Raw genomic sequence first — 14,202 nt, forward strand, 5'->3', positions numbered from 1 at the left:
AGATGTATGGCAGAATCCCACAACCACAAGCCAAGCCATGTGTGTGATAAGAAAAGATGTTGGTGGACGCTGCTCCCCTTAAATTGCACCCCAAATATCTACAACTAAGGCACACTGTGGGTTATAAACAATATTTGGACCCGATATGCCCAGTTTATGAAACGGCACACTGTATTTGCGCTTCCGATTGGGAACTCTCCCCGGTGGCTGTAGTCACGCAAAAGTGGCTACCCGGTAATACAAGCATCTGCCCACTATGTAAGGAGGGTAACGAGACACTTAAGCATTTCTTGCTATTTTGTAGTGGCTCTGCTGCCCTTAGAAATATGTATCTGACTCCTCCCCACCCCCATATGGAGAGCGGTTAGAATTCAGCAGGCAGCTAGTGCTGTGAAATGTCTAGGTCAGTGTCTGGGCATTAATGTTGTTAGACCAACCGCATATTACATCCATAGGGTTTGGATGTTAACAACCAAGTCTCTAGCCCAAAAGCCAGGTATTATTATGGGAGCGTAAGAGAGGCTGCAAGCTGTTGGCTCTCCTCCAATTCTGTTTTATCCACTGTCATGAATAATTAACGTTTAGTATTTACTTGTCAAAATTTGTATTGTTGTTTTAAGATTTAAAATATTGAATTTTACTTATACATTAACTGTGATTAAAGGGTTGTATCGAATTTATTTTACTTTTAAAGAAATTAATTGTCCTATGTTTTATCTTACATGTACTTTTATGGTTAACTAACCGAAATAAAGTTGATGATGATGACAACATAGAAGCTAAAGTAATTAACGTGCACACAAAAACCTGTTGCTGATCTTTGTACCAGTGTGTAATGGCAAGCAAAACAGCCCTTGTTTATATCTTTCCTCAGTGAGACCGTTGTTATTGTGAGCATTCTATGTTATAACTGATTTATAGAACCCTTCATAAGATATTCGGTGGGCCTCTCTGTCTTAGCCTGACATGGAAAGAGAAGAATAGAAGATGAAAACAGCAGCACATACATATTAACTAAAATGTCATTTACAGTCCCAAGAGGCTTGGAGGTATGTTCCCAGGAAAAAAGGCCTTGTTCCACCCAACAGGGCTCAGCGAAGGACTCCGCTGGTGGTGAAATTCCTGCTGGTGGAGACCTCTGATCAGGCCCACCCGCTCTTGCCAGCAGAAATTAGAGTTAATGCCTGGTGGTGCCATAGTGAATGGCAATAGCTATGGCTGCCACTGGGCGGCCACGTCCATCCATTGGTGAAAGCTGGTCTCAGAGTTTTACAACCTTGCTGAATTTTAAGGAATCAATTCCTAAGACCTTTTTCTAGAGCACATTAAATAATGCTATTAGCACCAGACGTTCAGAGAAGCCATCTTTATTCACAAAGATTTTTACTGGAGTACATCTTAGCATACCTAAGGAAATCTTTGTGACTTTGAGTTGCGGCCTGGTATTGTCAAGCTATTCCAGGCATCTGCAGATTTGCTGCAGTGCAAATGCTTTTGGCATATCTTTAAAGACATGTGGTCTAAATCTGATTATCTCCTAGCAACTTCTAAGTTACTACAGATCCTCTGTGAATTGTGCCCAGAATTCTTATCAGGGAAAGAGATGCCAACATGTCAAGCTTTGTGCCACATACTCTCCAACTCTGCCCTCAAAATCTAAGTCTGTGCTAACCAAGCTGGTATCAGGATGGCTCCTATTTAGCTGCAGTGGTGGTCGTGTTAATGGACCGGCTGAGCTCAGTAACTGTTCCCTGCACCTCAGCCAGACAACAAGTCTTCTTGGCCAGAATGGCTGTACCAGTGTAGGGCACAGATCTCCCCAGCATATGAATTCTACACACGCTGTGATGTATTTAATCAATGACTTTCGGGGTCGATTTCTTGACATGTATAACGTTTTGAAAATACAATTCCATGGAGGCAAACATTTTTTAAGGAGCATTAGTTGCTGGTGACCGAGTTGGTAAGATCTGCACTGGAGAAAGAAGAATCGCCGTTCACTGATAGATTTCCCACCGAATTAACCGGATTGGGATGGTTTTCCAGCCAAGATGACCTGGAAACAGGATCCAAACTGGCACAAGTGGATCAGCTAAAAACACGTTAACGAGAATCAGCAGTGAAATTAAGGTACATTTGCAGAAGCACAAACCCTGTTTGCACATGTGCAATCCCATTTGTGCCAGTGCAAATACACCCCTGCTGTATTTGAACTGGCACTAGTGTCATTGTGCATGTGCAAAGAGCATTTGCTCAAGTGCAAATGTCCCACAATACTGCCCCTTGTGTCCAGAATAGCATGGGGATATGAGATGATGAGGACAGTTACCTTGCCCTGCCCTACACACCCTGAGACTGACTGTTTTTTCTATGGCGTTGCACTGATGTCTCTTTCTTGTTTTATTGCTGTTGAAATTGAAGAACATGGGAGGTCAATTTGAACATAAGTAAATGATATTGTTCCTCTTCTTCGAATTACTTAATGCCAGAACTATCTGTACAGATGTACTGCTTTGTTCTTCAATGTATGTATTGTCCCTGTATATATTCTTATGATTGACCTTTGTGCTTATCAATAAAATTTATATATTTTTCTAGAAATTGCCTGTTGATTTAATGATAAAAGGGCAGATTTCTTTTCTTCAATCACTCTGTTGACCCAAGGTTACCGATGTGGAACATAAACAAGATGCCTGTTGGACCCTAATGTATAGTACCAAAGGTTGTTGACCTTTTTGAGGGTGGTCTATTACGGGTTTTTCTTCCCTTTTACCTCCTTCCGTGTTATTGGCAATCCCATTTGTGCCAGTGCAAATACACCCCTGCTGTATTTGAACTGGCACTAGTGTCATTGTGCATGTGCAAAGAGCATTTGCTCAAGTGCAAATGTCCGCAAGGGAAGAGGACCCAAAGTTCGAGTCCTCCCGTCCCCTGCACACTCTTGGACTACGCAACAAGGGCGTAGATTCTTAAGGATATAGTTAGCAATATTCGTTTTTAAGCACTCTTTAGAGAATTGATTCGACAAAATTTATAACATCAAACAGAGGAACAATGGTTTCTGCATTTTAGGTGTACAGGGATGAAGTGAACACCTATTTATTTATACATAAAAATGTAGTGAAGACAGGAGAAATTGCATAACAACATTATAATGTCAACATAATCAAAAGTTGATGGAAATTCCACTCTCAATGGCTTGACGCGTTTCGAGGTGATACCTCTTCTTCAGAAGCCTCTCTGGATCTACTGTCTGTCCTGGCACCACAGACACGCACCACTCCCGCCTGGACGGACTCATATGGTTCTCATGACAGGACACCCAGGAACAGGCCCTCGCCAGAGCTCAGGCAAATGTCCCACAATACTGCCCCTTGTATCCAGAATAGCATGGTGATATGAGATGATGAGGCTTTCAAAGGACGACTGGTTTCATGATTTTGAAATAGCTCTTCTCGTGCGTCCCCTTTCTTATTATACAGACAGTAGTGCTTAGTGCTCAAATTCATACGAGTTAAAACATGGGCATGTTCGAGACCTACCTGGAAGCAGCAGGCAGGGTTACAATTTGAGCTGCATTCAGGGTCGCCGTGTTTCTGCAGCGGGCACTGCTTGAGGGTTCCGTGGAATTAACCACTACTTTTGCCTTCCAATCTCCCGAGGTCTGAAACATGGACACACAAAACAAAATCAGTGTCCACTGTTACTGAATCTGCTGACTGTTCTTCAAATTATTCATACATCTCTTTGATAACGTCATCATTCACTGTATTCTGCAGGAGAAGGTACTCAAAAGGCTTACATACATGGAATAATGGCGACGTCTCAGTAACTTTCAGCATAGCAAGCCTGTTCAGGCAAGTTAGATGCGTTTTGTTAGGCAGTAAATAGCACAATGAAGATGGCATCTTTATTGCGACAACTCCCATATAGCCACATCTAGACTTTATGGGGAAAACAACCAATAAGCTTCATAGAATGCTAGGCGAATACACTGCATGCGCACGATACACCATATTCGAAGGTAGGCCTGAATCCTCGCAGGCTGTGTTGAAAGCACGACACAATGAGGTCTTGTGGTAGAATATTCCTCCCCCATCCCAGGCGAAGTAAGGAACATAAACAAAAACACACAGATACATCTTGTGTTTAAGCTTTGCTAAATTAGAAAAGAATTTGTGCGGTCCAACACGAGTAAGGGCTGCGGCCGATTGTGAAGGACAAACCAATGGGAGCCAGGGCATGGGTCTTGAGCTGCCAAAACACAAGCAGTGATATAGGACACTAGCGCCCCCAGGATAATGGTCATCCCATTTGAACTACCATGAGCAAGACTCTTATATCCTTCACAATTTAGACTGATTAGCGGAACCTTCAGGAAACCCAGGCCTGCCCTTCGGGAGCGGTAGTTGATAATGGGGGAGCAGAGGATAACAAAGTCTCTGATTTGAACTGGGGAGAGCAAAGGATGATGCCAGCTCTTATATGTTTAGGACGGGGAGACACGACGGGGGCGCCTGTGTGTTTGAGGTGAGAAAAAAGATGCTTTATTCGCAAGGACCAGACTGACCTCAAAGTTATCCAATGAGCTCATGTTGATGGCCAGGTGCACATCACGTGATTAGGTCTTAGGGCAGGCCAGTGTTTTCAGAGACTTAACCAATCATTTTACAGTGACCCAAGGTGAAGAGATCATCACCCAAGTGGGAAGACTTCAGAGTCAGAGAAGACGCGACCAATGAACCAGGGGTCTACATGTGGTCAGTAGTTTGTAAATAGGCAGCAGCCAATGAGGGTGGGGGATGGACACTTATATTTCATACGTCACAAATGATGATTCTCGCATTTATAACGTGCTGATTGCTTTGAAGAAGAGAGAGAGCTCTGCGGCAGTGGACTTATGATAACCTGACACCGTTTCCTTTGTGTTTACAAATGAAGCTCTTGTTTATCTCACAAAAGGGTGCACTGAGTCATTTTCCCCAGAGGGTTGTTATTTTTTTGTCTTGTTGTTGAGAGGTTACTCTACACAATGGCAACAGTTTGGGCTTTTGTGTCGGCCTGGGAAAGGCACTTGTCAGGATCAGACGTAGTGGAATTAACTTCCCATTGGTGGTAGCAGGTGCAAAATGGTGTGAGTACCTAGCCATCTAATAGCAGTGCCTGGGAATTAGCTAATACTTATACACAAGCCAACATTTTTGGCTGTGCCAATGCTTGTTTTTAACAGGCCTTCAGTCTGATTTGCATTGACATATGGTGGCACCTGCTGGATGTGGGTTCTTCCAGGTTTTGTGTTGAAGAAAATGCAGATGCCTGGTCTGGTGTACTTTATTTGACTGTAGAACTAGTTGGCAAAGGACCTTGATGCTCCAATTTAGCCAGAATGGTGTCTGGGGAATTTGTTGTCTATGGTTCTGACCTCAGAGTTCAGATATATGTGTTAATTAATCAATTCACCTTTAATAACATGCTGAATGCCAGAGACCAGTCTGTAAGAACAGGACCGGGATTTAGACCTGTGTTGCTCTGCGTTGTCTTGCTTCCAAACAAACGACTTGCTCCTGAGCTATCCTCTCAGCCCATGTATTTTATTGTAATTTGGGAGTGGATTTTTCCTTTGGTCGATGTTTCCATAAATGGTTGCCTGTTGGTTGAGGATTTAGTGCTGCTTCCATTCTGGTTTTAGTTGATAGGTCACATTTCTCGCTGTTTTCTTAAGTTCAGGTGGTCTTCTTCTGTTCACGTAATATAGAATGAGCTTGCACGTCAAACGTATATGCTCATAACTACTGTCAAAAATAAAGCAACTAAAGTGTTGCATTTACTTATCTATTTATTGCAAGGTACATTTGAATTTCTTGCACTTAAAAATAAAATAGAAACGGGTTTCCAGAAATGTTTCGATTATTGGCGAAACCCAATCTGACAACACTAAAAACGCACTTGACAGCAAATGATACAGACCATGAAATGTACAAAACACTTCACATTCACAACACAGTATTTTCATTAAAACGTAGTTGTTTGCCAGTCCCTAGCACACAGAATGTCATCTGAGTACAGTTTGTTTCCTTAACATCCCAAAATGTCGGTCATTCTGAACGGCTGGACCTTCTTTGAGGGAGGACAACTTGTGTGGCCAAGAAAAGAACGTCTCTCTTGTGATGGAAAGTGTAGTCTGAAAATCTTTATCTGTATCCTCCTAACCTATAGAATCAGGGGTGGGTCTCGAAATAGTTTCTCAACTCAAGCTTAAACGCCTTACATGGAGTGTAGAAAGTGGGCATGTAAAGCAGCTGCCTCGCCAGAATAAAGACACCCGCACAGAGACCATCAATTCAACATTTATTTTATTTTTATTTTTACATTTGTAAAGCGCCACACAGCCCAGAGGCATCGGGGCGCTGTTGCAAGATAATGACTTAGTTTCAGTGCAAGGAGGGGTAGATAGAGGAGGTTACATCAAGATCGTATCTACCCCTAGCCTGGGAAAAAAAAGGACGTTTGACATTACATCGGTTGTACAGTTGACAGGGCCCAAGAGGGGTTTATACAAACAGCATCGTTTTTATTGCTTTCCTGAAACACAGGTGGGATTTGCTACCTCTAATCTCGGCGGGTAATAAGTTCCAGTTGGTGGCGGCGAGGACTGGGAAGCTAGTGCCACCTGCTCTGGTTCTGAGGCTTTTTGGAATTTGAACATTCTCTGCTCTCCATCTATTGTATTGTACATTTCGTGGCTATCGCGTGCGTGTTTAGTGCATGCATTTTATGTATCTTTTTTGTCCTTTTCAATATGTGACATGGATATTGACATGTGTTGGAAAAATCCCAAACAGGTTTTTAAATTGAAAACAGAACTATATCCTTTGCATTAAAGAAATAGATACAACACATTCGTTTGTTTGTGTTGGACAATATGTGGGAGCACGCACCTTTGACGTCAGAGGCTGTCATTGTATTTTTCTAGCCGCACTTAACACAAGACATTAGATTTGGTCGTGTGCTGGGCACAGTGCAGTCAAGGCATGGCCTGATGGTGCTACCCACTGGTATGCCCAGCTGAGGGGGCACGGCCTTCCTTGTCTCCTGGTTAAACATAGACAAAGCATAGACTAATCAATGTTCAAGCTTACAAATACGTCAGCAAAACAAAGGTAACGCATGACTTACTCAAAATGAACACCTAAAATACATGTGAAACCCACACTTCTCAAACCTTTCTCCTCACTGACATCACTGTTGATTCACGTCCTCTTTGTGGGAGTGAAATGCTTTGAAGGAGTCTATTGAGCATTAATGGAAAAGAATGTCAACATGTAGCCGCAATAAATAGGAGCATCAAGTGCTTCTGATTAAATCGTGCGATGGTGAATTTTGATGTACGGGTGGTTGAGTTTTAAACATTTCTACGACCTCTTTTAAAGGACCCTTAGACTTTGTGCTTTTGTCCTCTGTTATCTTTTGAATCTTTGACTTCATTTTGTGGGCGGAGGGACGTCTACTGAAGACCCCCTCCCACTGCAACCTTTTGTTATTATAAGGCCCTGGTAGGCCGTAAAGCAACTATCACGGGGGTGATTTTTAACCACCCCCATTTGTGTACTAGTGTGATTACATCATCCTACATTGGTTTAGGGGAGTGGGCTATTGGCAGCAATAAGTTAGTTATGGATTCACCAGGTGTGCAACATGTTTTACAGATTGGTAGCCCAATGTTTCTTTATAGCAGCCATGTGGGTATAAACGTATTATTATGTCCTACCATCAGCATTTCTGTTTCTTGGGCATTCCTTTGTCATGGGAAAGCATGATGCAGGCCTAAAGTGCCAGTTGTGCACAGATAAGTTCATTTGAGGCCATCGCTGCACCCTCCAGAGTGGTTTGAACTGGTTTAGACCAGTCCCTGTCCCTGGGGGGGTCAATTGCACATCCTGTCGGGATTGTCCCAGGTGTTTGTTGGCTTTTGGGTTAACGCGATAGGTGGGCCATCAAAACCTTTGTTTTAAACCCCATTCTGTTATCGGTGACTTGGGGACGTCCGGTTCCTACACTCAGTTATCTTGGATTTTCAGGGGTGGATCAGATGCACTTACCTGCTGGAGGATTTGTACTGCTTTGAAGCTTTTGTTGCATTTTTAATACTGGATTTGGCCATACTGGCTGGACTCTGTGTCCTGGCCTCAGCCCCAGTTCTGCTGGTCATCATTCCTGGGCCTTCCTCATCCTCCCCTGTTCCTCCTTGCAGACTTGGTCTGGCTTCGGGTGCTGGGACCATTTTCTGGTGTTTTTACTCATGCTTACAGTTTTAACAGCCTGGGCCCCCTGCCTTGTTGTTAAATGCTACAGTCGCATGGAAGGGTGTTGGGAACCAATACCCCTCCCCATCTGCTTGTTTGTACTCACCCTCAACATAGACTTCATTGTGGAGCCATCTTGCGCTGGTGGACTGCCTCACTTTGTCTTTCGAGCGACCAGAACTTGCTAGTCCGGATTCTGCCGTCCTCCTGCAGTCACTTCTGTTGTTACTTCCACCTCTGCTACTCCAAAAAAGGGTAATTGTTGTTCTTTGTGGCCATCGTTTTTTGTCATTGATCCATGGTGTAGGTCCCTGAGTTAACAGATCCTTTAATCGCCCTGCAAAAGTAGAGCTGTACTCATTGGGTTGTTCCGTCTTCCTGGAACCATCTGTTCTGGAACCATAACCTTGAGTACATATCTCTGGGACTAGGTTGGTAAGTTATTCTTGACACTTATCCTCAAGGTCACTGTGATGCCTTGTTGGAAATCTCTGTAGGTCTGCTTCAGTCACGTTTCCCCAATGGTCTGTATTGGAGTTTATCCTGCTTGCCCGCATCTCCTCCTGGGGCTGCTTGGGCTCGGACCTGGCCCTAGATCTCTTTAAGGGGGGTCTCCTCTGGTTTCCCCTGTGGTGGGTTGCTCTGAATTCTAAATGCATTTTTAAAGTCTTACATTCCACTCCTGCCAATGTGAAATACTTGGTTATATTGTATCACTGTATGGTTTTACTGTATCTCTGTTTCCTACGAGTGTAACATGTCAGTACAATCAGGATAGATGTATTCTTGCCTTTTGGTGCCCTCTGGCTAGGTGGATTTCCACTTTTATCTCAATGGGTCTGTATTTTACTGTGTACTGTACATTTGGATCAATAATATTACTATGTGCCCGAGGGTCGGGAATACACAGATTATTCTTTGTGTGGCATCTTGGGCACTGATAACAACTGTGGAAATGTAATGTTTTACTGTACGTAGGCTCCCTTGTTAGACTCTCCCTCCCCATAGTTTATATGTGCAGTGGAGCGGTGCCTATCACGAGGTAATGGTCTCACATGTTAGTATGTTAGTAGTAGGGGTGTATTTGGTCTTAACTGACCACTGTTATTTATACATACACTGTTCCATCATGTGTTATGTGTACGTAAAGTTCTTATTTAACCTGAAAGAGTTTATATGTGTGACATGACCAGTAATAGATGTTGTCTTTAGTTGATTATGTGGACCAACTGAACTGCCCTAGCCACACTCCTCCCCTCCTGAAGAAGTGCCTGGCTCCATAGGTACTACCTCTAGAGAGGTGTGTCTTGTCGTTTGGTTGGAATTGTTGTTTCACCATTGCGTTGGTTGCACATCTCTCACCAGATGGTGGTGTACACATCTCCCTAAATGTCTCCATTCATCCAGGGCTTTGAAGCCTAATTAAGTCAATGTGTTCTGATGTTTCTAATCTCTGTAACTAGGAAGTTTTACTTTTTTCTACACACCTGCCAGCCAAGAGAATATTAGATTTGAGATCCCACAACACCCTATGAACACTGTGGCTCAACGTCTTTGCAAGTGTCAGAGTTCGTACTGACCAGATATCCTCATTTATATTTAAACATAGGTACATGCTTGGAAGGATTTTCTGAGGGTGTATCGTCCTCAGTCTTGGACTCAACAATTATCAACCTACACCTACATAACTGTCCCTGTATTTAATTCTCAGACAATTAGGGACCAGTGAGGTTGGCAATTGTTTGTGAAAATAATGACAACATACTAGTTTAAGTATAAGTAGAGGTGCGCACTTGCTCCCTTCTTGTTCAATTTATATTTGTCAGATCTTCTGGAGCACCTCAGCAAAATAAATGTGTTTGCTCCTATCACATAAATGTGTCCCTTCTAGAGAATGGGACAAGAATACCATATGTGCCAATAGCAGATTTAGTCATATGAAAACGTAGCACTGTTAGATCTAATTTCCATCAGACTTGAACATTGTGCGCATTTCGGGAACACTGCATACATTATAAGATCAGGATCAATTTTGATAAAACAAGCCTCATCAGGAGTTGGGCGCAGCAGTCAAAATGTGGCAGCAATGCTACAAATACTGCATTACCGCTCTGTCCAGCTTTGAGCTGGAGGTAAATGCGCTGACCTTCTGCCCCTTTTCGGTGCAATTACCACAGCGCAATTACCTCCACAGTAATTGCACTGAAAATGCCCCATTGATTCCTATGGACTCAAAAGAAAATGGGGACTTACCCTGCCATGGCAAATTGTGATCCAGCGCTAATAGCGCCAGACCAAGTTGCGGTAACGCTATTTGCGTTGGATGGGGGTTCCGGCAGATTTACCGCTGGGAAACCGCTCAACTCGTGATGAAGCCCAAAGTCTTTATTTGTTGGAAGGAAAATCACAAGTTTAGCAAGAAAACCAAGAATATTGTTCTATACTGCTTGGAGTACCCACAGTGTCAGGGATCTACTGATACCAATCTAACATCCTGTTTTATAATTCATTATCGTCTACAGATAGACACGTCTCAAAACACCACAATCATCCTTGTACAGATTCTAATGAAGTTGCTACATTGAAGTTGATCCAATTTTCATTGCATAAATTGTTTGACGCTTGTCTGGTTTCTGTGAAAAACAAATCCACTTACAAAACATTAAGTCCCAAAACGCACATATTATATGATGGAATTGTCAGTTTTCATTTGTGCACCTCTTTAGTTATTTGTCTGTATCAACTTTGTTGACGAACAGTGATAAGAAAAAGCAACATAAGAAAAATGAGGATACAGCAGGCATGTGCCAGAATACTGTGTTACATACAATAACCTTAACTACCTATTGCCTTTCCAAATCATCACTGCAAAAGCTGCAATGCCTGATGATATATTGTGGAGCTTTTTCTGTACCAGTTAAGCTATGGATAAAACGGGGCAGTATTCCTGTTGCACATGTGTGACAGTTTCTGTATGGGCCCATAAGCATGACCAGGACAGACAGGAGTGGCACCTTAGCATGTCCAGTAGCAGAATAAAGTCAGTGGCAGCAGAGCAGTAAGGCAGTGGTCTTGATAGTGTAACAAAACTGGGCAATATATGTGGACCTGATTAAAATCAGATTTCGACTGGAGTATAGGGGTGAAATAAGGTGGGTCCTGTGGTGGACATTAAAACACATGCACCTACCATGTGGTTCACACATAACTGGTCTCACATGCATGACCATGATGTACCTGCACACACACATCCATACATGGCCTATGTCACACATACAGGCAAGTATCAGACTACCAGCACACTGCAACATGCCCTGTCTCACACAGCAATGCTTGGCCACTTACCGCTCAACTCCAGACGGGTCTGCCTCCGAAGGATCTGGGTGTGGAGCGCTGGGCCTAAGCGTTCCAGGACCCTCATCTGGATGTTGCTCAGGCTGACCCGGCCCCCCTCCGCGAGGCGCCGGGCCTTTATGAGGATCCTGGACCTGAAGTCCTCCCAGCGCTTCTTGACATGTTGGTAGTTGCGGGTTGCCACCCCCTCCGCATTGATGGCAACCACTGCGTCATCCAAGATCCTCTCCCGTTCTTCCTTGTTGGCGCGTCTTGTTCCAAAGAGGGCATCATAATGCCCCAGGACATGCTCCACCAGGACACCAACTTCGGTGGCAGTGAAGCTGGTGGCCCTCTGCCTCTCTGGCTGGGGGTTGCCAGTGGTGCCAGCTGGAGATGTGCCCGACATAGCAACCCCAGAGGCAGGAGTGGGTGGGCAACTGGGTCCTGGGGCTGGGCTGTGGAGCGATGGAATCCCAGTTGGGAGTCTTCTGTTCCAGCAGGGGTGGACACAGCAACTGGACCCCTGCAGATGGCTGACGTGCAGGCACCAAATAGCAGGGCACGTGGGCAGCAGGCAGGCAGGCAGCAGCAGATGGCTGGTGGGAGCGTGCTCGGGGCTCTTGGGGGCAGGAAAATGGCCTTCAGGGCAGGAGCGTGGTCTTCCGTGTGTGTACGCGTGGCCAGCTTGATACGGAGTGATTTGGCACATGAAAATTTTGCACGTCAGCGTGTAATTCAAGGAAAGGCCCTTAGTGCGTAAGTGCGTCAGCACACGTACGCGATATCATTGGACCAAAGGCCCTTAGCGCGTAAGCGCGTCTGTGACATATTGTGCACGGGCGTTGCCCTTTCGTGTGTAAAACTTGCCACGCACCCCTGAAATACACGTACTGCACTCGAACAGGGCTCTTTCGCGTGTGAAACTTCACGCGAACCCCGTAATACACATACTCTGCGGAAATCACGGGTGAAACTTCACGCAAACCCCGTAATACACGTACCAAGCTGAAATCGCGGGTGAAACTTCCCGCGAACCACAGGAATACACGTACTCCGCTCAACAGGGCCCTTTCGCGTGTAAAACTTCACGCGAACCCCGTAATACACGCACCCTGCTGAAATCGCGGGTGAAACTTCACGCGAACCCCAGGAATACACGTACCCTAATGAAATCGCGGGCGAAACTTCCCGTGAACCCCAGGAATACACATACTCCACTCAACAGGGCCCTTTCACGCGTAAAACTTCACGCTGTACCCCAGAACTACACAGAACTGTACCCCAGCTCGCTCACACAGGGCCAATATTCCTGGGGTTCGTGTGAAGTTTCACAGGCGATAGGCCCTGTGCGAGTGGGGTACGTGTATTACTGGGGTTCTCGGGAAGTTTCACACGTGATTGTGCTGTCAGAGCGGGGTACGTGAATTTCGGGGGTGCGTGGGGAGTCCTACACGTGAATTGGCAGTGTGGGTCCTTCCAGGTGTTCCCTCAACACCCTCCATGGCCCCTGCAGGCAGACCACACCACAGGGGACTACCCCGCACCCCTGGTCATGTCCCGCAGGCAGCCCATCCACCATGGGCATGCAACCCAGCCTGGTCATGTCCCCTTGCACCCCCACCCCCCAGCAGTGCGGGGCACCTGCCAGCAGGCCCTCACTCATGTCCCACTCATGTCCCCCTGAACCCCCACCCCACAGCAGTGCGGGGCACCTGCCAGCAGGCCCCCACTCATGTCCCACTCATGTCCCCCTGCACCCCCACCCCCCAGCAGTGTTGGGCACCTGCCAGCAGGCCCCACTCATGTCTCACTCATGTCCCCCTGCACCCCCACCCCCAGCAGTGTGGGGCACCTGCCAGCAGGCCCCCACTCATGTCCCCCTGCACCCCCACCCCCCAGCAGTGCAGGGTACCTGCCAGCAGGGCCCTACTCATGTCCCACTCATGTCCCCCTGCACCCCCACCCCCCAGCAGTGCGGGGCTCCTGCCAGCAGGCCCCCACTCATGTCCCACTCATGTACCCTTGCACCCCCAGCAGTGCAGGGCACCTGCCAGCAGGCCCCCACTCATGTCCCCTTGCACCCCCACCCCCCAGCAGTGCAGGGCTCCTGCCAGCAGGCCCCCACTCATGTCCCCTTGCACCCCCACCCCCCAGCTGTGCAGGGCACCTGCCAGCAGGCCCCCACTCATGTCCCCCTGCACCCCCACCCCCAGCAGTGCGAGGCACCTGCCAGCAGGCCCCCACTCATGTCCCACTCATGTCCCCCTGCACCCCCACCCCCCAGCAGTGCAGGGCACCTTCCATCAGGCCCCCACTCTTGTCCCCTTGCACCCCCACCCCCCAGCAGTGCAGGGCACCTGCCAGCAGGCCCCCACTCATATCCCACTCATGTCCTCCTGCACCCCCACCCCCCAGCAGTGTGGGGCACCTGCCAGCAGGCCCCCACTCATGTCCCCCTGCACCCTCACCCCGCAGAAGTGTGGGGCACCTGCCAGCAGGCCCCCACTCATGTCCCCTTTCACCCCCATCCCCCAGCAGTGCAGGGCACCTGTCAGCAGGCCCC

At 46.5% G+C, this 14,202-nt stretch overlaps 1 protein-coding gene across 3 annotated transcripts in view; it reads right to left on the reverse strand.

Moving 5' to 3' along the window:
- The window catches only part of LAMB4 (laminin subunit beta 4), a 933,969-nt gene that overhangs the window by 405,976 nt on the left and 513,791 nt on the right, over positions 1-14,202 (reverse strand). For all 3 annotated transcript variants that reach the window (XM_069629159.1, XM_069629158.1, XM_069629160.1), the window contains one exon: positions 3,543-3,664. In XM_069629159.1, coding sequence (XP_069485260.1) covers positions 3,543-3,664 — 122 coding nt within the window. The remainder of the gene's footprint in view (positions 1-3,542; positions 3,665-14,202) is intronic.

This window comes from Ambystoma mexicanum, chromosome 12 (genome assembly GCF_040938575.1).
Source record: "Ambystoma mexicanum isolate Mex_15411 chromosome 12, UKY_AmexF1_1, whole genome shotgun sequence".
Classification (NCBI taxonomy): Eukaryota; Metazoa; Chordata; class Amphibia; order Caudata; family Ambystomatidae; genus Ambystoma; species Ambystoma mexicanum.